This window comes from Triturus cristatus, chromosome 10 (assembly GCF_964204655.1).
Source record: "Triturus cristatus chromosome 10, aTriCri1.1, whole genome shotgun sequence".
NCBI lineage: Eukaryota > Metazoa > Chordata > Amphibia > Caudata > Salamandridae > Triturus > Triturus cristatus.
The window spans coordinates 539,145,719-539,169,714 of NC_140593.1; the positions used below are offsets into that span (position 1 = coordinate 539,145,719).

Sequence of the window (23,996 nt, forward strand, 5' to 3'; positions counted from 1 at the left end):
ATATCTCCGATGTAGTAATCAGAACAAGCAGGCAGGATTCCCAACGGTTTGTAGAAGCCAAGCAATTACTGAGATGGGCGGTTCTCTTTTTAAAGGACCAGAGTGATTTGATTTGTTGTTAGGCATCATGGGACCACACACAATCACACCAACCTTCCCAAGGCATTATGGGACTAGTAGTGAAAGGGGAGAATGCGTGACTACTCTAAGTGAGGGATGTTGTGCGGGTAACAAAAACAGTATTCTCCTGTAGTGATCACAAATGACCCCAAATACAATTGGGAGAAACTAAGAGTTTCCAACTCTCATTCTTTTCAGTCCTAAAATGACGCTAGAAACTGAATATGGATATTACTGAAATGTCATAAATACCAATACTTGTACCGGTACTTTTTTGACATTACGTAATTTATGTTTGACTAGAATGAACCCATCTTTAATTTTATGCTGAAATCCTTTTATGGTTCCCCGTTTTTCTGAAAACACCACGGGAAATTTTATACACTCTTCTTCTGCTTTCACACACTGTCCTCTCTTTTTTTTTCTTTTTTCTTCTCCCACTAGATCAACCTGCATTTCTGTACCAAGGTATAAAACCATTTTGAACATACCCTGGTGAAACCATCCTTAAAAACAGTCATTTGACAGCTACATATATTTTACCTAAAATCTTCCTCTCTCTAAAGGTCAACACATCCTCAAAAAATCTGACTGATCAATGCATCTCCCTTCATAAAACACATTTAGGGGTTCTAAAATTCTATCGGGCAATAGATCAATGAATGACTCCTGTGTGATCATTGTTGTTCTTGCACCCGAATCCACTAGCAGTATTACTGATTTGTTTCCAATTTTGATATCCGCATACAGGTCTACACAGATAGAAGGATCGCCTGAACCTACAGTGTCTTCGCTGACGACTATCACCATATCTTGGAGAGCTTCTTGAAGTTTGTCCAACCGCCCTTCATAACTTTCCCCTCCAAGGTTTGCTACTGCAATGTTATTCCCATCTGCCGGTTTCACCTGACTCTGACACACCTTGGCGAAGTGACCCACTTTATTGCAAGTGAAATTTCTTGACGGATACGGTTTCCACCTAAAACATATATCCTAAAAAAATTATTTTCAGGTTTTATACCCTCTCTAGACTGAAAGGAGTCCTTTACATTGGTTTTCCCTTTCAGTCGTACGATCTTTACGACTTAGTTTTTTTTTTTTTTTTTCTTCTTTTCCCCCAGCTCTTTCATGGAGATCTGTGACGTTTTGATACTTTCCGCTACATGCAATGTTTCATCTAGCGTAGGATTAGTCAAAGGCAGTCATTTTTGCAGTACAGATTTGTTTGTAAAGTGGCATATAAATTGGTCAGTAATGGTATCAAAATGACAATCTGCCATTGGTCTCCTAAGTGATTAAACATACATGTCCACATTTTCTCCGACCGGTCGTTTCCTCATAAGAAACTTGTCTCAAAACTGCAATACTAGGTTAAACATCCCCCCACAAAATTCTAAGTTATTTACAGATTGTATATACTTCTCCATCTGTTCTTCTTCTGTACCTCCTACCTCGGTAGATGTTAAAATATAGCATGCCCCTCAAAACCTAGGGAATGCAATAATAAAAACTTCCTCGGTTCCGGGCCAAACCTAGAAGCTTGATTTGCCCCCAAATAAGTTCCAAAAGCATCGAACCAGTTCTGTCCACACCACAGGTGGTTCTCCAAGTGACTCCTGAAAAGATGTTGGTGGTGATTAACTGATTGCATGTTTCCAAACTGAAATAGATTTGTAAAATAAAATATATAGGCAATAGGGAACACCTTTTCTAGAAAGCCAACAGCTGAGCATGTCACTTGAGTCCAAATGGTTTGGGTAAACCCAACAATGGTGCCTTAAACTGCCCAGATGCTACTTTGGCAAGCGTGGTTGGAGAAATGATCCAAACGTATCTGCCTGAACGACACACTGGTATGCATTAAAGTAAAACCAAACACTTGACCATTTACCTTTTGGCTGCAGATAGATACATATCCTATACATCTTAGCTTAGGAGACTGAAGGTATTATTGTTTTTGTGCAAATTTGGGCCAAAAACAAGGGACAGCTATTTGCTACAACGCCGTGCGTATCGATAAATTTATGCACCACAAAAAAGCTCTTTAAGCCATTTGCATCAGCGTATACATCCCAATGGTATCCCCAAACAATAGTTGTTTTTAAAACCGGGCGCACTGGTGTTTATGCGCATCTTCAGTAATATACTTAAAGCTAAGCGTATCGGTGTCAATTCGAGGGAACCATATGTCAAAGAGCTGAAGCTGTGTGAATCGGCGTACACGAAAGAGAATTTCAGTAGGGCGCTGCGTTGCTGTAGCCTAGCAACTACACACCTCGGTTTCCTGATGTCCTTTGCCATGGGGTTGCTATGCGTTGTCATGTTCTGAGCCGCTACTTGCTCGCTGTTGTAACCAAGCAACAGTGCTTCGCCGTATGCGTCACTTTTGAGAGGTAGGTTAACTCTGATCCTAAAATGGCAGCTTTGCTGGAATACACTTCTGAAACGCACAGAAGCATGATGCCAGCAGGGATGTCATCGGCAAATTACCGGTGGCCTGATTGCGGGTAGCCTACGTGCTCCTATCCTTTAGACGTGGCTAATTTCCTTCAGGATAAGCACTTCTGTTTTTTCTTTTAAATGCTGCACAATGTACGCCCCCTAATACCAACGGTAAGCATTACCAGTGCATGCTAAAGTTCTACTTGCGGTTGTATGACCATTTCACCCAAACGAAAGTCCTGCGGTAGCGCTTACAGCTCATCACCAACAAAGGTGTAGTATGCCACACCGCCAGTAATGACAACACCTACCATGCCTATGGGTCCCAATGTTTATTTGTTGTAGAGAGCTTCCACTTTAGCAGTGTCGCACTCCTTCTCACTGCCATCAAATCTACAATAACTTTCTACACTTTTTCTACTCTGGTTCTACTGAATGACTTCATCAGAATCAAACACAGTATAACTTGATTACTATACAGTGGTTGCGGCGTTGGATTCTGAAGCAGAGGATACTTTCAAATAGTTGTGTCATCGACAATTGGCCCGTCTTGATGCTGCTCTCTGTGAGTAGAGCTCACCATTGACCGGCTCCGGGTAAAGGTTGAAGATAACTTGATGGTATTGAACCCTGGGGGTACTTTACAGGGGATGAGGATTTTTTTGTGACCTGCATGTGCTCATGTTAACAAACTGATGTTGGTTGGAAAGGTAGGAGGAGAACTAGTGAAGGACATTGCAGGTGAATCTCATTTGAGACTCTGGTGTATAGGAGGGTGGGTGGGATGGTCGACTGTGTAGATGACAGCTGATATTTACAGCAATATCAGGAGACCTACAACATCTTCTTCTGTGGTCAGGAGGACATAGTCTACGATGTGTAAGGTAGAGGTCTGTGTAAAGTAACAATAAGTCAATATGTTTTTTTATGGATTTGTCTTTCATGATTTTAAATCGAAATAAAGACTTAATGACTATTGGGGGAAAAAAAAAATTGTCCAACGCAGAATGAATCGTTAGCACACATTTTATTTGCCTGTCCAGCTTATAAAACTCCTAGGCACAGGTTTTTAAAGTAACAATAAGTCAATATGTTTTTTTATGGATTTGTCTTTCATGATTTTAAATCGAAATAAAGACTTAATGACTATTGGGGAAAAGAAAAAAATTGTCCAACGCAGAATGAATCGTTAGCACACATTTTATTTGCCTGTCCAGCTTATAAAACTCCTAGGCACAGATGGTTAAAACCTATCTGTTTAAACCTGGGGACTTGGTTAAGCAGCGAAGTGCTAAGGATCCTAAAAACTGGTACATTGTGATTGCCGTTGCCAAGTTCTTAAGCTGGATGTGGGTTATACGTGCAAAGGAGAGGAGGCAATGATAATTGTCTCCTTGTATGCTGTTGGGGGCGAATAATATTATGTATCGTGCACCTTTTGATTGTCATGTAATACCATGGTGGGAGCGTTTTTTTTTTTTTTTTGAGACTTTTAGTAATTTTAATTATTTATTATATATTTATCTATCTTTTCATTGTGGATCTGCTATCCTCTTGTATATCATCTTTTTTAATGTATAAACTTGCTCCCATTGATGTTTATGAAATTTACCATTATGTTTTTATGTCAAATAACTTGCTTACATTGATAGTTTTGGATTTTTTATGGCTTTGTCTTTCATGATTTTAAATCGAAATAAAGACTTAATGACTATTGGCAATATGTTTAATATAATTTATGAAACCAGTTCCTCAAAAAAAACTTCTTAAATCTTGGTGTCTGTGACACATGCAAATTCCCACTTTGCGTTCAGTGAGCAAATTAGCGTGAAATGCATATTGATATTGTTTTGTGGGGCTATGATGTGATTTAGCTTGTTAAATTTAGCTTCTCGTTATAGATTTGGCAGTTGACCGGAAAATGTAAATATCGGCAAAACACTTCATATTCACTGCTCTAATATTTCACATCCATGTTGTGTAAAATATATATGTAATAAAAATTGATCACGTTCTTAGGTTCTTTTTGTGTTTTTTTTTTTTTTGTTACAATTATTAAGTTATATCCTTATCTGATCTAGTTAACCATTGAGCTGTGTATAGTATAATGTGCTACCTTGTTAAGGTGGTCAGGGGCTACTGGTTCTCAACTGTTGTGGTTGGAGGGCGTCATTAGTCTCTGGTGTCCTGAGGTATCTCATACTACTGTAGAAACTGAAGCAAGACTGGGGAGAGGATGTGGCCTAACGGCCAGAGTGGTCGACCTCAGAGCTGGGGAACCAGGTTTGAGTCTCGGCAGGGATGCTCAACATCCTTTGATTCTGGGCAAATCGCTTTATCTCCCCGTGCCTAACAAAAAAAAAATGTCCGTCTGAAACGCAGCTGGTGCTCCGGTAGAGCGCTCTGATACCTTCGGGTCAAGTTCGTGCTATAGAAAACTTTAAAAAGTTAATTGCCCCCTGCACTTGACTCTCAGGGTAGGGTGAGCAGTCCAAGGCATCTCGGGGGAGGCAGTGCGGGGAAGGGAGTAGACTCCGAATTTAAATAAGACACACAGTATGTGAGTTTCCAACCAAGTGCTTTAATTTGAAGAAATCAGTAAGAAAGTTAATACTACAGCTCAATCCTGTACAAAAGGAACATGCAACACTACAACAAATTTATTCTACAGTGGTTCCTACACCGACAGAAGATTGAGATTTTAGACATAGTTGCACTATGGCGATTTCTTGAGTTCTGTGACGTGGGTGAGCCTGTATGCTCAGTGTAAGGATTTCTCTGAAGTAGGTGCACTAATATAAAAAAAAGCCCCACCAAAATCTGTTGGATAAGTTCATGCTGTTCTGTTCAAGCATTAGCGTTACCTGAGAAGGGTTCTTGGGAACTCCAAACAATGGTTTGCAGTCTTCAACCACACAATGCAAGCAGCAACTTGTTCATGCAGCCTCCATTCCTCCTTTCCATGTCAGGATGATGGAAACCGCGGCAATAAAGGTATGCTGATCAGACAAGTTAAGCTCTTTCAGATGGTCTGGCATGCAGGGTCATTCGTGGTCCTCTGGGTTCATTAAAGGCAGAGTCAGCGCAGATCCTCTGATCTTCTTCCTCTGTGGTAGTCATTAGAGCAGGTAAAATGGCGGTTCACATCTTCACCTTGTATAGGGCACACATTGAGGCCTGAAGCCTCTCAGGTGAACTCTGGGAACACTTCTACTGTGGTCTGCTTGTTCTTGACCAATCCTCTTTGGATTTGAAAGCACACTTTTTCCTTCCTGGGCAGACAGTTGCTGTTAGAGAAGATGGTCTTTTACCCCTCACAGCAGGCAAGCCTCCAGGTTTCAGGCTGACTGGCAGTTCGCTAGGACCATGATTAGGCTTGATGTGATGTCCGCTCTCTGGTAGACTGGCTGTCAGGTATACTATCCCTAGATAACAGAAGCTCATAGTGCTCTGTGAAGCACTTCCATTCATACTGAAAATCCTTGAACTGGATACACCATTTCCACACTGATGATGTGAATCCAGTGTCTGAACTCCAAGAACAGATTCAATGTGGGTCCTTTTCACATTTTATTTTCCGGCTGCAGAGTAAAACCTTTGTGTAAGACTCTTAATAGGGTGGTGTACCTGTAACATGAGGTCAAAAAGTGTGAAGCAGTGAACCTGGATCGCAGGCAAACTAGACGAAAACGAAAATCAACACACATACTGGGCATGCATGAAATATTTGAATATTCAGTAGTTGTGCGTATAAATATATAATGAAGTTGTTTCTTAAAAATCATCGCCCAAATGTATCATTCCCTTGGATTTCCTAGTGATCGTGTCTTGTTATCTAATAATGCGCCGACGCGCATTTCAGTGGAGACCCACAATCTTGATCACACAGATCAAGATTGTGGATCTCCACCGAAACGCGTGTAGGCACATTATTGGATAACCAGACACGATCACAAGGAAATCCAAGGGAATGATACATTCGGGCGATGCTTTTTAAGCAACAACCTCATTATATATTTGTATGCACAACTATATTGATATATATATATATATATATATATATATATATATCATTACCACAAGAGGACTTGGAAAGCATCTTTTGAAGTAAGGTGAGACACTCCACCATTTGAATTTATCAGGCAGCTGTTCCATTTTGTATTTATGCCTTCCTGATTCTTTGCCAGAATACTAGCCAAAACCGAACCGTAACATTTGCAGTAGATAGCAATCCGGAAAATCCCTGTGAAGCATCAACCAACTGATAGTCTCTCTGCTTCTTGGAGTATGCCACCCAGTTGCTTCCTGTGACAAGAAGCCAAATCTTTCTGAATGAACTGGAATATCTCAATTAAGATGACACCCGGTACTCCTGCATTACACTCTGTAATATCATGCAAGCATTTCTCAATAGCGAGGGTGGGCAGTAGTTTACGATTAAACATTGCACTTGAACATATTAATTTCATCATATAAGCATGAACAAAATCCAGTAAGATATGTATGTGTGGGATAATCCTCGCCTCTGTGTCCTCAATAGAATTGAAAATTCTTTGACGCGCTAGCTATAAAAGTTTTCATTTTATGTCTGCACTGGAGGTTTCAGATAATGCTTGTTCAAAGCTGACCCACAACAACAGACGCAATATAAACAATTGGCTCGTGATTTAAAAAAAAAAAAAATCTTAAAAGTAGAGTCCGAAGACCAATTGGCAGCTGTCATAATGTCCTCCATATGTGACCCCAACAAATAAGACTTGGCGGCGGTTGCACCTCTTACTGTATGCATGCCAAATAAGAGTGTGTCTATACCTGCTTCCTAAAACAACCATTTAATCCATCTGGCCAAGGTGGCTGATTTTTACAGGCCCAAAAGGTTTCTACAAAGCAGTAAGCAGTAACCAGTGGTTTGGCGTAGCTCCCTGGTGCAATCCTCATAAACATTTAAGCAGCACACCACACAAAGCTCATGGGTGTCTGGGAAAGCCAGGTACTTATGCAGCGTGAATGAGTCTATTTGAGATTTTAAATGTTACCCGAGAAGGTGAAAAGTCTCTACCTGTTAAGTTCAGGGCACGAACAAGCAAGATTCTTCTGCATTAAATGAGGCACAAAAGTATCAAAAGCCTCGCTGATAGTTGCTTCTGGACAGATCTTCATTAGCTGTCGAATCTCAAGAGCTAACGACTAAATTCACATCCCACAAAACTGAATATTTTAGCTTGGGAGGTTGAATCAAAGGGATGTAACTCACAAACTAAGGAAATTTACTTTTCCAGTTTACCATCCAAAGGATGATGGCCTGCGGAAATAGCCAAGTGAAAATTGTCAGATCTATAAGCTAATCCTTTGTCTTCTAATTGGGACTGGAAATTAATGATCCGCTGCAGTTCTGCTCCCACGGTATCCACACCAACAAACCCATCGCCTCCATACCGAAGCATATAGTTTGAGTGCTGGGAGCCCAAAATTGAGAGAGGTCTTTTGGAGCAGGCTTCATTCTATCTCCTGCCAGCATCTCCCGAAACCATCCAACCATCAGTCAGTCTGCCTTACAGAAATAGAGAATGAGGAAACTCCAAGGGATTGGAGAGGAGATCCTGGAAGGTTGGAATCTGAATCTGATTCTGACATGTCCTTTCCAGCAGGAAAGTGAACAGGGCAGACCAATTCAGAGTCACTAGAACCATTTGTCAGTTGGTGTCTCATCTAAGAAATGGCTCTCAGGATCATGATGAAAAGGGGAAATGCATAATGGATGTACCCCCGCCTGTTATGGAGGTAAGCATCCAAGCTCATTGCTAGGGGATCCGGCCTCCAACTGAAAATCAGGAGTGGAAAGCTCAGACAGGAGGCAAAAAGATCTATGTAGAAAAGATCTGCCACACATGGTCCCCACTCCTGGTTGAGACATAGGAAGACTCTGAGATGCAACTTCTAAACGCTTGAATCTCCCAGGAAGCCAGAATTCCAAACTGCTTCTACAGTCGTCTATCCTGGGATGTACTCGGCTATCTCTGAAATCTTTTGATGGAGACATAAGTGCCAAAAATCCTTGGCAATCTGTGCTAGGAGTTGGGACCGGGTTCCTCCCAATTTGTTGATGTCTCTCACCAAAGATATGTTGTCCATTCGCAGGAGAATACAGCATTTGTTTTTTGAGGAGATAACTCCTTGATTGCAAACAACCCTGCCAATAGTTCCAGGCAGTTGATATGCAGATGCAATTCTTCTGGAGACCATCGCCCTCATTTAGAAACAGGCCCACATCTCGCTTCCCAGCCGCATCTGCTGGCCTCTGATTCTGTATTGGCATCTGGAACGCTGCCAGATATGGCTCTGCCGTACCAAGCATCCATATATTCCAGCCACCAAGTAATTTCTATTTTGACCTCCTTCGATTGAGAGATCTTGTACTACAAACCTTTCCACAGATGGAGGATCTTTAGGCGTTAAAGGGCTAGGTACTCAAACGGCACCAAATACTGGTCTTCAAGCAGGAAAAACAGGAAGGGAGAGGGGCAACTCCAAACAGGCTGTGCACAGTACAAATTCTATTACACTATCAATAATCTAGTCCGGCTGGGTAAGAATAGAGGTAGTAACCTGTCTCCTCTTGAGCCCAGCACTCATAAATTATTAAAGCCTCGGTAGACCAGAAGGGGGAGTTTTTATACTGCAAGCGCTAAGCTCCCAGTTTAACATGCCACCGAGCCTCGCTGCTTAAGTCGCGAGCGCCTCGCGCATGATCGGGCACCTGCAGTAGATCGGATTGCCCACGCCACACTGGAGCACTGGAGCATCTTGCTTCCCATTCCATGCCAGAGGAAGAACAGCGAGACCAAGATCGCAGAAGGAGTGTGTTAAGGCTGCTGTGGACATCTGAAACAAACTGGTGAGACCATGTTGAGCCAGCTGCTGGAAGCACGGATCACGTATGTGCGGTGCCAAGCTCCTAGGGGAGCAATAATTGTTACAAATGCTGAAGCAACGCCCAAACGTGCTTAATATGGCACCACATGTAATCTCATAACAATTCACAAGTAAATAAACAAGATCAGGAAACACTTCTCCTGGTTGCTGGAACAACAAAGAAAGAGGAAGGACATTACGGACAACAGGCCTTCCAAGACCTTGGTTGGTGGAAAGGGTGCTGATGTCCTGGGGCAGATAATGGGAAGTGAAGTTTTGTTGTGTTTACTGTAACTTGATTGGCTGCTGTGTTTTTGCCGTCAAGTAAAAAGAGGCATAATCTGAAGCGTCCGGTTCATGTCCTATAATATTCCAATTTCAGCCAAATGGCAGTGCTGAAGAAATACTTATCATGAATTCTCTGCTAAAAAGTAGCCCAAGAATTTCTAAAGGCAGCCCTAGCTTCGGTTTGTGGACGATGCACCCTCCAGCTGAGGAATGCAGGCAGTACGCTTTCAGTGTCTAAGGAGCTGTATCACAATCTACTCTTTGTACTGTGTAAAACCAGGGGAAATCCAAAATGGATACCACTGGCTTCAGCGTTCAAGTTCTCGCAAACAAAATGGAGACCTGCTAATATTCACCATACAAACATACGCATGGAACATGCATGTGGGGAAATCAGCACAAGAACTTTACATGAGCAAGCCTGTAGACCTCACACTCTTACTTCAAATAGGTAGAAAGGTCTGTCTAATACTATAAATTCAAAAGCACTATTCTATTACCACTGTTCGTAGTACATGTTACAAATGACATGGACAGTAGCCTTGTCCGTTCGAAAGTACAGTTCTGGCCTCCCTCTTGAAGTCAAAGCCAAGCCATATTCCCGTGGGCAGTTTCAGACCTATGCCTCACTATGTGTGCTGGTGCCAGAAGACAATCTGGGTACCAGTTTCACATGCAGTCTGGACATCATGGCAGTGGTGCTGGTCAGTTTACCATGCAGGAGACATTCCTGTCCCAAAAATATAGCAACGATTTGTCGTCCAGCACCACGATTAACAAATTCACAAAATGTGGTAGCTACATCAGATGATCTGACAGGTGGCTTTGGCATTGGTGAGTTCCATCTTTAGGGCATTGTCTTAAAGTTCTTGGACTGAGAGAGAAGCTTCGGGATAAGATTGGTCTTTAGTGAAAGAGAACCAACGTGAGATAAGCTGATGATGCTGTACATGTTCTCCATACAGCCATGGAGTTTCAAAAGTACCTTGAGTAAGCTTCACATTAAGATATTCATCATTGGTTTAGTAGTCCATATCTCTGAATAAACAACTGATGGTAGATCAGGCTGATTAAACCTTTCATGTGGCAACAAAGCCACCTACACAAATGTACCTAATTTAGTCAACCTCACAAACAGCTTTTTTGCGATATTGCTTATCACAGACATCTTTGTTCAAAATCATAATCCCATGGTTTGCAAAGAAAGTCCGTCATTTGTGAGAACATTGATTGATCTTGACAGTTCAATAATGCAACTTTTGGGGCATATTCTGTGAACATGTTTAAAATAATGAAGCTTGTGCTTCTAGTTCTTTAACTTTTATTTATATCCGTTAACACACGTAGCTACAATTTATCCGTCACAATATGGTTAAGCTCTGCTTCTCATCTTGACTCCCCCCCCCCCCCCCCCCCCCCCGGTCTAAGTATTAGAAATGTATTCAGCCACTTCATAATCGTCTGAAATCATCCCTACCCCCATTACCTGCAGAAATGAAAAAGTGAGCTATTGCTTATTTTTCTGGGGTTTGGAAACTAAATCTAAATCTCTAGAAATCCCCTATTGCATAGATTGTTGACTATATTTTTTCTTTGGAGACATTATTTTCTGTAGAACTCTATCACAATCCCAAGCCCTCATCCCTATCACCACTGTTCATGGAAGTGTCCACGGCACGCTGCTACTTCCACCGCTTATTGAAGAAAATGATACCATTTTCATTCTCCTCTTAAATGTGTTACTTTATGCAACCCTGAACCTTGGGAAGATTTAGGAATAATTTTTACAATAAGGTTGCTGTGATAATCACTTTCCATTTGCCGCCTTCCGTCTTTGAAAGGTTAATGCGTTTGTATAAAGTTGGTTTCAGTCCCATCGTCCCTGCCCCACTCATTTGAAACTTTATTCACTGCCTGTAGGCTTTATACCAAAGGAAAACTGTGTTTCCCTCCCCATCTAATGTCTTTAGAATTAATGTGCAATGTTTGATATCCAGGAATAAAAGTAAAATTTAGCAAACTGTTTTGTTTTCCATCCCGCTCTCGTGCTTTCCTTTGTTTTGGGCTGAGAGGCTGAAGAAAATAAATAAAATAATACATTAATCTATTAAAAATTAGAGGTAGATGGCTAAAAGAGATGTGCCAGCCTAAAAGCAGTGTGATGATGGATACATCTGCCTGTGGATTCCTCACCTTATGAATATCCCCTCTGCGCCAGCATTCCGGAATTTTTTTCGTAGCTCTCTGCGCCGATGAGGTTGTCACAGCATCATGGCTCCGCATGACGTCACCGGAGCCATAAGAAGACCACGTCGGCGTGATGATGTCAGTTTCTTTTTTTCCGCGCTACAAGCCAACGGATTTTCTGGGACTCTCCTGTCTTTCAACTGCTACTTTGTTTCGAGACTTTATTTGTTATTGTTTCGACTATGTCTGTTCCTAGGAAGTTGGGAATGCGGAGGTCACATGTCCATTACTGACCCGCATGATGACTGTCTCTGGTGTCTTTCTACTGATCACAACGTCGAAGGTTGTTTATCCTGCAGAAAAATGAACCCTAAGGCGCTGAAGGAAAGAGAGGCCATGCTCTACATGTCCAAGATGAGAAAAGAGGTCGTAAAAGCTTGAAGTCAAGGTCGTCGACTTCGCATGGATCCAAGAGAAGGCACAAGAAGAAGAAGAGACATGGGTCTCGACGTCGCTCGTCTAAGTCTCGAGCTTCGAAGTCGTCTTCTCCTGCTCCTCAACGCCGTACCAAAGATGTTATTTCTCCTTCACCTTCTGAGTCTCCAAAGGCTTCGCTAGGCTGGTCTCCTGATTTGGGTTCTCCGGTGCAGTCTCCAGCGTCGGATGGGGATTCGAATCCAGTGGAGGAAGAGGCTCCTGCTTTTCCTATGGCTCCGCCTGTGACTCCAGTGGATCCGACGCCGGAGACTCCTCGTAAGGAAGTCGAACCTGCACAGTATCCTTCGTTCCCGGCGCCGGGTTCGGATCCGTCGCACATCATGAATGCGATGTATGGTATTTTTACCAGAGCCACATGCCCCTCTGGAGCACCTTCGGGTCCCATGGGCCCTTTGGCATTTAATTTGGGTGTGTCTCACCATTATCCTCCGGTCCCCTATATGCCAATGGCGCCGTCATGGCAATTTCCGGTGCCGAGGGTGTTGACGCCGCTTGAGCAGTCTCTGGCTCCGTCTGGCGTCCCTTCTTCCAGAGGTCGTTCGACGCGGGTCCCTGTCACGGGGCCTCCTTCGTTGCCAGAGCCGTCACCACCGCGAATGGCGCTGGCGACGCCACAGGCGAGGATGCGTTTGAGAAGGGAAGCTCAAAGGCTGATTGAAGAGGAACAATATCGGGCTGGTGACATGGAGGAAGGGGAAATTTATGAGTCTGAGGACTTATTGGAAGATTTGTGTGAAGCAAGTGGTTTGGATGTCTCTTTGGAAGGGGACTTTGCTTTACAGAAGGCTTCTCCTTCGAAGGATGTAGCTCCTCATGTTGTCATCAAGAAGGCAGCTGAAGTGTTGGACCTACATCTTCCTATCACTGAATATAAGCCTAATCTTTTAACAGTGGTGCTTCATTCTCCCTCTGCTGTGGTGGAACCTCTTTTACCATTCAATGATGCCCTGGCGGAGCCGATATTAGAAGTCTGGAGTAATCCTCTTTCTGCTCCTGCAGTTTCTAGATCTGTTTCTAGAAGATATAGACCAGCACCAGGGGACCCTGATTTCCTGTCTTCTCACCCGTCACCTCAAAGTCTGGTAGTTCAAGCTTCTTGTTCAAAGCAGTCGGTTGGCTCTTTTCCTCAAGCACCGGCTGATAGAGACTCAAAAAACCTTAAGCAGTCGGCAAAGAATTTTTTTTTCCCGGCTAGTATGGCATTAAAATCCACAAATGCAACTTGTCTATTGGGCAGATATATCCATGCCCTTATGGACTCTGCCAAGCAGATTCTCCCTGAGCTGTCGGAAGAGGATCGGAGCAATTTAAGTGAGGTCTTGATGGACTCCCAGGCGGCTGCTTGCCAAGTAATCCAGTCTGGTCTGGACACTGCAGATTCGGTGCCAAGGGTGATGGGTTCGTCTGTTGCCACTAGGAGGCATGCATGGTTAAGATCGTCCGGTTTCTCACCTGATGTGCAAGCTGCCCTTTTGGACCTTCCCTTTGACGGATCTAAGCTCTTCGGGGGAAAAGCTGACTTGGCCTTGCAGAAATTTAAAGACAGTAAAGCCACAGCAAAATCTGAGTTCGCAGTCTCAGTCGAGAGGGTATGATTACAGAAGATACCGTGGTTTTTGGGAAGTCTTCCTTTCGTTCCCGTCGGCCTCCGCAACAACAGCAGCAGCAGCAAAACTCTCTGTATAAATCCTACAGAGGTAAAGGCAGAGGTCGCCTTCGTGGAGCTGGACGACATCCCTCTTCTGCCTCCTCCCGGTAATGCAGGAAAGCAGCCCTAGATCTGCCATCCTGGATCATGTGGGAGGTCGGCTTACCCATTTTCTACAAGACTGGAAATTAATAACTTCGGACCTTTGGGTTCTAGATCTTGTGGAAAATGGGTTCGCCCTTCCCTTCAGGGAATACCCTCCTCGCTAAGGGTTTTGCACGGAGGATCATTTGCTTCTCCTTCAGAAGAAGGTTCTTACCCTATTACAAAAAGGTGCGCTACAGGTGGTTCTGGAGCAGGAAAAGGGTCAGAGATGCAACTCCTGGTGTCCTATCCTGGACCTCAGAATCTTGAATCTATTTCTCAAACAGGAGAGGTTCAAGATACTCACTCTAGCGCAGGTTCTACAGGCGCTGCAACAAGAGGACTGGATGGTGTCCATCGACTTGCAGGATGCGTATTTCCACATCCCGATCCTGACGTCGCACAGGAAGTATCTCCGTTTCACGGTTGGGTCACAACATTAACAGTTTGCGGTCCTTCCGTTTGGCCTTACTACTGCACATCGAGTCTTCACCAAGGTGATGGCAGTGGTGGCAGCTCATCTCAGAAGGTTGGGGATTCAGGTTTTCCCATACCTAAACGACTGGCTTCTGAAGGTAGAGTCTCCAGAGATGGTGTGTCGGCATCTGCAGGTAACAACCCAGCTGTTGTACAAATTGGGTTTTTCAGTAAATGTACCCAAGTCTCACCTGGTGCCCTCACAGCGCAGCCTGTTCATAGGGGCAGTACTGGATACCACTGTGTGTCGAGCGTTCCCTCCACTTCCGAGAAGTCACGACCTACAGGAAATTATTCCCTTGTTTTACAATGGAGCGGTTGTTCCAGTTCTGAAGGTCCTTCGCCTGCTCGGTCTGTTCGCTTCCTGCATCCTGTTGGTCAACCATGCAAGCTGGCACATTAGGGCACTCCAGTGGTGTCTCCGCAGGCAGTGGTATCAGCACAACGGAGATCTCGGGGAGTCTGTGAAGATCTCCAGAGAAGCTGCAGCGGATCTGTCTTGGTGGAGCGTGGAGGGCAATCTGTCTCAAGGAAAGCCTTTCCTTTTTCCTCCATCGGTGGCCACAGTGATAACGGATGCCTCTACCCTAGGGTGGGGAGCACATCTGGGGGATCTGGAGATCAAGGGTCTTCGGTCCCCAGAAGAAAGGTTATTTCACATCAACCTTTTGGAATTGCGGGCGATATGTTTGGCGCTCAAGGCCTTTCTCCCTTCCCTTCACGGTCAGTCTGTTCAAGTCCTGACGGAAAACACTGCTGCGATGTGGTATGTCAACAAGCAGGGTGGTGTTGGGTCGTACCATCTCTGCAGAGAGGCGTTGTGACTCTGGTCCTGAGCTCAGGACCATCGGATTTGCTTGATGGCAAATAATCTGGCCGGGGTGCTGAATGTTCGTGCGGTCAATCTGTCTGCAGTTCTCTGCCGACCACGAGTTGAGGCTTCATCCAGAGGTAGTTCAACACCTCTTCCAGATGTGGGGGACTCCTCGGATTCGACCTGTTTGCGACTCACGAGAACACGCACTGCCTGTCATTCTGCAGTTTCTGGGGCAGGGAGCGTTGGGGGACGCGTTTCAGTTGAGTTAGGGCTCACAACTCCTTAACGCGTTCCCTCCCATACAGGTGGTCTAAATTTGTTAAGTGGTGCGGAGAGAAATCTATTGATCCCTTAAAAGCTCATCTATCTGATGTTGTTTGTTTTCCCCTTCATTTGGCCCAGCAGGGGTTTGCTGTAGCCACTGTAAAAGGGTATTTGTCGGCTTTGTCTGCATTTTTGTGTTTGCCTGATCAGCCTTCTTTATTTAAGTCTCCTATAGTCTTAAGATTATTGAGGGGCTGACAAACATGTTTCCTCCCACTCCTTTTATTATGCCCCAGTGGGACTTGAATTTGGTGTTAACTTTTTTAATGGCTTCGTCATTCGAACCGATGCATAGTTGTCCTTTTAACACGGTCTTCCTGGTAGCTATCCCCTCGGCCAGGAGGGTGAGTGAACTCCAGGCTTTGAGTTCAAAGCCGCCTTTTCTGACCATATATGCTGAAAGGATGGTACTTAGGACCAGGGCTGCTTTTCTGCCTAAGTTGGTGACTCCCTTCCACCTAGGTCAGTCCATTACCATTCCTACTGTCTATCCTCCCCCCTCACCCTTCCAAGGAGGAGGAGAGACTTCATCGTTTAGATCCAAAGAGGGTGATTAGCTTCTATTTGGACAGAACAAAGGACTTCCGTCAGGATGATCAGCTCTTTGTTGGATTTGCTGGTCGTATGAAGGGCAAGGCTGTGCACAAGCGCACTTTGTCACGATGGATCATCTTGTGCATCAAGATATGCTACTCCCTGGCTGGTAAGGAGCCTCCTGTAGGCATTCAAGCTCATTCCACCAGGTCTAAATCGTCTACTTCTGCATTGTCTAAAGGTGCTCCTGTTTTAGACATCTGTAAGGCCGCAACTTGGGCCTCCCTCCACACTTTCGCGAAGCATTACTGCTTAGATTTCGAAGTGAGGAGGGATGGCTATTTTGCGCGTTCTGTTTTGCTGGACTTTTTGGTATAGAAGGGTGGACACCCTCCTCTGGTAGAGGTACTTCTGTGGGATTCTATTCCTAAGGTAAGGAATCCACAGGCTGATGTATCCATAAGAACAAGTTACTTATCTTCGGTAACGCTTTTTCTGGTGAGTACAGTATCTGCCTGTGGATTCCTCACAGACCCACCCACTTCCCCGTTGTCCACCCTTTTATACCATAAAAGCTAAGGTTTTAGTTTTATTGCCGTATTATGTGTACTCAAGACTTTGTTACCTCTGTTTATTTACTATTTTCGTGTTTGAAATGCAAGCTTTCTTCTTTCTTTATACACTGAGTGTATTTGTGTGAATTTTGTATACTATGTATACGTTGTCTCTGTCGGTCCGCCCGTTTTTCCTCTGTGGCACGGAAAAAATGGGTGAAACTGACGTCATCACGCCGACGTGGTCTTCTTATGGCTCCGGTGAGGTCATGCGGAGCCGCGTGCGGAGCCATATCGCTGTGACTACCTCGTCTGCGCAGAGAGCTACGAACAAAAATTCCGGAATGCTGGCGCAGAGGGGATATTCATAAGGTGAGGAATCCACAGGCAGATACTGTACCCACCAGAAAAAGCGTTACCGAAGGTAAGTAACTTGTTCATTAGTGTCAAAGCTTCCATGTTAAAGAACAGTAGATGTTGCTCCACCCAGGATAGTGTGCTGCATGACTAAATACTTATAAGGGCCCAAAGGCAAGACCGACTACATTGCAAATCCTGGTTTTCTTTTTAACTTGGTGCTACGCCCCTCTGTTAACAGGCAGCAATCTTGATGGCTGCTCGTAACTAGCACATGCAGGAAGGGTATAATTTGTATGGATTTGTTTTATTTTGAACAAATCTGGTTCAAAGATGATTGCTGAAGATGTGCACATCTACAGCGGATTCCTTTGAATGCATCTAGTTTTAAGGGAATGCCTTTCAAAGATTGCTTCTGCTATAGAAGCATATCTGCCAGGGCCACACTTGAATGGATTTTGTTTTACAAACCCAATTTAAGATGATCGCTGCAAATGCATGTGCTTTGCGACAGCTATCTAATAAAACAAGCATTTGCAATGCAATCGGTCTCACGTTTGCGAGAGTTTAAGCTGTTGGCATTGTAAATGACAATGCCTTTTATTTATGTTTTAATAATGAACACATAAATAAAAAACATTGTCATTTACAATGCCAGTATCTCAAACTCTTGTAAATGCGAGACCTATTTCTTTTCATAGAAGCAGCCGCCATTGTCCTGTGCTGCTTGGAAAGTAAAAGCCCGCATGGCATGCTGAACGTTTCAGGAAAGAATGCCGTGCCTGAAGTAGGAGAAACTTATTACAGAAAATAATGCTGTGTATCAACAGACGTAAAAGGGCCGTCTTCATGGGAGGGTACAAATGAAGACAAGGCAGTACCAAGCAGAAACTAAGAAACCTATTAACGAATCTGAAGCCAGCATTTACAAAGGACAATGACACATGCCAGTGAAAACTGTGGGTAGAGTTCAAGCCCATACTCCAATACAGCATGCCTCGCAGAGCAGCGCATGTGTTGCCCAGGCACGACCTTAAAAAAACACGGGCAGAGACCTATTCTGTTTGCCAGGCCCTGTTCTCAAGAGACCTTCCTCGCTTCCTGCATTGTTAATACATTCGTGAGGAGGCAAGTGAAATCTTGCATCTATGTTTGGGTATTTTTAGGTATAGGCAAGCTGTCTTCAGAAAACCTATTGTGAACTCATAGACTGCCCTTTGCTTAGCATTGGTTGGCATTGTCAACAATGGCTTGCCTTCCTCTTCTTGTGTTTGTCCCTCCCCTGAAGCATATCATCTTTATGATCCTTTTGATAAGCTGTCTTGTATCTTTCCATTCTCACATATAGGTAAGTACTTCATCTTTTTCATTCAGCCCTCCATGGGAGTGCCTGTGTTTTCTAGCTCTCCCCTTCGTGTGCTGCTTCCCCCAACAATTACCCCCCAACCAATCCCTCTCAGCTGGTCTTCAGAGGCACAGCAACAGGAATATGTTTACCTATTGTGGCTGAAGAGCAGACTTAAGAGTTGGTTTTGGTTCATCTCCTGCATTGTCTCCTGCATTCCACTTATGGTATGAAAACATAATCTTTAGCACATAAAGATTTTTATGCTACTTGGGAAAAGGCCAACTGCTGTACTTACACAGCTCGCGTCTGAGACTGGTATACTCAGCATGACACTTCTTCTGAGGGCCCATAAATCTGCTCCCTGGACTACTACAGTGCGAGTAAATGGCTGAATCCTGTGAAAAGTAAATTGGACCTTCACTGTACATTCTGACACTTCCTTACTTTTATTAAAATTCTGTTTAGAGTTTCCAGAGTGAAAAGTATTTGAAAAACAAACCATGCCACTTGTACATTGGATTCAACGTTTTCAGTCTTTAATATTTTGAAATACCATGAGCTATGAGTTTGCTTTTCCTTTAGTATTTTGGAACATTTTTCTTTAACTGACTCACATTGGCAACGGCAACAACTCAGCACTTGAATTATGAAGGCGAGACCTATAGGCTTTGCCAGTGCTGTTTTTTTTGTTAATTCTTCATTCTATTTGATCAATCGATCTTCCGTATATATAATTTCTTTCTAATGCTTGTTACAATTGTGCGGTATTGGTGAGTGATTTTGCGTTTTATATTACCTTTTGGATAGTAGAGTTGCCATGGTCCTACAATACTGCGACAGAAGTAACCAACTAAACTGTCCAGATTTTTTGTTTGTGCAACATTTGTCTGTTAAGAACAAAAATAATTTTTTATTTCTTTTTCATTTTTTAGGTAAATCCTCGTTGACTATTCAGTTTGTTGAAGGCCAGTTTGTTGACTCTTATGATCCAACAATTGAAAACAGTAAGTGCTTTTGATTTAATTCTTGCATGCTTCCATAGAACTATAGTGACGCAAGCCAACAGATATTCCTTAGCTCTTGTAGTGTGAATATAGCCTATGGGTTTGCAGAGCGTGGTAAACCTACAGCGGTCTCGCGGACACTCCCATGGGCATAGTTCACAAGAGTGGCCCAGTATGGAGACTACCTCAGATGTGGCAGTGAATTGGCATGATGAATGCAAACATGTGGGATCCGTACTTTGCTCTCAGAAGTTGAAGCTAACCTCATATGTTATTACATTTTGCACTCGGGTAACTCTTATCTTGTACCATACCGGTTGTAAAACAATTACAGTAAAAAAGGGAAAGTAATTAATGATTTTTTTAAAATGTAAACCAATTGAAAATACCTGACAGAAGCCTGATTTTGAATTTCTACTAGTTATGGTTCTCAACGCTTCATAGGTTAGCGATGGTGAAAACACCCTATGCCAAACTGATGTTCTAAGTCGATGGTCTAGGCGCTCGGCTAATTAGCATAGGGTTCGTAAGAATTCCATGCTCGAATGACTAACCCCAGGTTTTTATTCACTTTTTTTCACTTGAAAAAATATGAGAATTGCTGGTTACCTTTTTATCAGGCCTGAATGAATAGTGAGAATCGTGCATGTAAATAGACACAAAAGCAGGCTTTCATACAGTGTTACTGATTGTGAGCAATAGTGTTCAATTAATAGGGTTACGTTTTATTCTTGCTGTGTGTACAAAGAAATCAAAAGTATTATAAAACAAACCTTTAACACCAGTACATAGTGATTCCAGGTTAACCCACTGAGGATCAGGAATTGTAAGTCATACGTTCTGATAATACATGATAACACTGGGGATGTAAGAAGGAGGTTAGAAATAAAAAAAAAAATAGGTGTAGCAAGGAAAAGAGAATAATATAAACACCAATATTCCCCCTCCCTATTCTTAATTTAACGTTGATGTGCATCAATCCGCTTAAATGTTTCATAAAGAAATGTTATTCTATAAATAAGCTTAGTACCACAGTTGGTTGTACTTGGATTTCGTCTCTAAAGAAAGGCAGAAAATATCTAGTAATTGCTAATTAGAAAAATTTGACCTGGGAAAAACGTGCAAAACACTGCTTGTTAATCAAAAATGGCAGAAACGTCCTGTACAAAATGGAAAATATATGTAAACAAAAATTAGGGATATTAGGTTTCAGCGATATTGCAACCAGAGTGTGTTCAGGTGATTACATTTATATCCAACCTTCTATTGAGCAGCAGGATCAAAGGCCAAACTGCAGTTGAAAAGTCCACAATCGGTGATTGTAAGCCAAATACCACTGCTGCTCTGCATTCTAGCACCCAGTTGATGTGACTTTGATTGTAGTTTACTGCAGTAGAGATTAAGTCATAGGTTGCAGCCAGATTCTAGGAGTCAGAAGGTCGTGTGATGTGAAAATGGCTCTTTTAGATTCACCTGGTCCAGAGGTAGAAAATTGGCTCTAGTGCCTGCGGGGTTAGCAGTTCTCAATTTTCCATATTAATTGGCTTGGCGGTGATGGCTGCTAGGACTTGCATGGCATTTGTGGCTTGAGGGCAAAACCACTCTGTAGCAGAAGCCATCTTGGACTGGTCACAGATGGATTCAGTACACAGAAAATAGCAGCTGGTACTAGATCCAAAAATGAGCCATAGATGCCTGGGCCATGCGTTCCACACAATCGCAGTTTCTGGTGTAGGCCTCTCATCAACATGAAAAGCGAGACTGCCACTTTTGTGTGTCTTCAGCCATGTCCAGGATCTTGTTCATGGGCCCTAAGGCAGCTTAACAGTTTGTCCTGGCACGAACGTCATGACCGGTCTATGCACATTTTAGGGTCTTCCATGTGTTGCGCAAAAAAGGTGGCCATTTTAGAGTGTGTCGGGGATAAGGGACCCTTGCCTTCCAGACTAGGGCGACGGCACTCTGCTCTGAGGCGGTTTCGAGCCTCCTTTTCTAAGGGCTTGCAGGGGTGACCGGTGACAAACTTAGATTGTGGGTGAATAATGTCATCCAGAGCCGATATTTCTGAATCGCTGCCCTGAGGTGGGATGGGACTAAGGTCGTGTACCAAGGCCTCGAGGAACCAGCCTCATCCTCTGAGTCCTCTGTGAAATCACTATCCTGGGGTTCGGGAGTGTCAGTCTGAGGAGGCTCGGCTGAAGGGGGTGAATTCCTTCAGGACAGATTTGGATAGAAAGGCCGGTTTAAGACGTGCAAATGCAGCTCTGTCCACTCCTTCCCCGCACTTTTTCTAAGGGTGCCAGGAACCTGTCCCCTGGGGCATTAGCCGGGAGAGGGGGGTGGGAGGGCTTCTCAGCGACCTGGGCCTGGACCTTGGCTATCTTGACTCACTCCTGGGCAATTCTAGCAGAGAGGCGCTGCTCTATAGTCCCGTTAGATCATTTATGGCACTGTGAATTGATGTATCCGCTGCCTCAAAAAAATCCTCATCCCATTGCAAATAAGCAACGGAATCCTCCTCCTCCTCATAGGTGTTTTCTGATATCTCTGTGTCCGAGTACTCAAGGACCCTGTGCCCAGGATAATGCTAAAGTGGTGTCTGATGGTCGTAATAGGCTGTAGCGTGGAGGAGCACTTTAAATGTGATAGGGCAGGTGAGCAGAAGTGTAAGACACGTGCTGTAGGTCGGAGGCAAAACACGCGCATGTGCAGGATTGGGTGCTGGGGAGATTAAGGCTATGTGGGTGGGCCTGAGGCACATGATCTGCATGCATAGATCCCAGGGAACGCGCATGCCCTTTAATTGTAACTGGGCTCCGCTGTCAGGGTTGTGTCCTAATTTTAACAAGGCTGTCCAAAAGGGTGTCAATTTGAGGGGCACTCATGTGTGCGGACCCCCACCGGGGACGTTAATAAGAAAGTATTGGGGGGAGGTGGGGGGAGTACAGACTCATGATACCGGGCTTAACACTTTGGCAGCGGGGTACAAGGCTCTGGCAATTTGCTCTTCTGCTGGGAAGTGGAGAACGAAGCGCGCCATACGGCGCAAGTGAGACGCGCAGAGCAGTACCCTCTAGCAGTCGCAAAGCACACCAGATGCAGTGTTACGGGCCCTGGACTCGTGAGGAGTGCAATAGCGGTCCCACGGGCGAGTAGATTAGGGCTCAGAAAAGGAAAAAATCAATACTGACGATAACCCCCTGAGGTGGGGCACATAAATGTTCAAATTGGACAATAGAATTGCACTATACATTCCCTGAGAACAAACTGGGAGAAGAAACCCCCCAGAGAAACAGGAAGAATACTTACCTTGCTGCTGGACAGTGAAGAAAGAGGGTGTCTAGGCAGTGAGGAAGGACTATGTGGTACCCTGAGTTATGAACACTGAAGAAGGACTTATAATGTGTTGCTGGTTTTCCGTGATGTTCATGGGAAAATATCTTTTTTCTGAAATGTTAAAATGGATTTTTTGAGAAAATGATAGTAAAGCAAAGGAAGATAAAGCATAATCTTCCCCTCCGGTCCTGACTTACAATGGTGGGCTAATTCCACCACAGTCCAGGCTGCCACTACTGCGTTAGCAATAGGGGTGCCTGTCCTGGACATCTTTCAGAATACTATGTTGGTTTTCCTCCACATGTTCAGGAAAATCTAATACGCAGACAGCAGCAGTGGTCCGTGCATGTAAGCATGGTGGGGTGGGCGGGGGATGTTGACTTATTATTTATTTATTTATTTATTTGATTTTCCCTATTCTGTCGTCTGTCAAGTATTTTGGTTTAAGCCAGTTCACGGACCCACCTCCAGGGAGGTATTGCTTTGGTATCTATTCTAAGATGAAGAATCTGCGGATAGAAGTCTCTATTAGTAGAACAGGTTACGTACCTTCGGTAATGCTTTTTCTGGTAGAGAGACTAACCGCAGATTCCTCACCAACCCTCCCATTCTCCCCGTTCTGTAACCTGGGCTGTTCCCTTAAAAGACCCCATCAGACTCTACACACTGGTCACAAATTATTCTGACATGGATCTGCCTTTTTGTGCATAAATCGTCACAATTTGACGAGTAGTATCTCGACTTGGAATAAAGCCATGTTAAGAGACACTAATTCTTATAAAAAAGAGTAAGCTGCATAACTAGAACCGTGGCAAAGATCTTTGCATCAGCATTGTTCAGAGAGATGGGTCAATACGAACCCATCTCATCCGGTGGCTTACCCTTATTTGCAAATACTGTGGTATTAGTCATGTTCCAAGTGTCAGGCACTTCTCCGCCCTCATCGATGCACTGTAGGTGCAAGGAAACTATAGTATCCTTGAATGTTTACTAAAACTTCAAAGGG

The 23,996-nt window shown here is 43.8% G+C and overlaps 1 protein-coding gene across 1 annotated transcript in view; it reads left to right on the forward strand.

Moving 5' to 3' along the window:
- RHEB (Ras homolog, mTORC1 binding) overlaps positions 1 to 23,996 on the forward strand; it is a 194,050-nt gene that overhangs the window by 16,135 nt on the left and 153,919 nt on the right. The window contains exon 2 of the mRNA XM_085632019.1: positions 19,583 to 19,654. Coding sequence (XP_085488145.1) covers positions 19,583 to 19,654 — 72 coding nt within the window. The remainder of the gene's footprint in view (positions 1 to 19,582; positions 19,655 to 23,996) is intronic.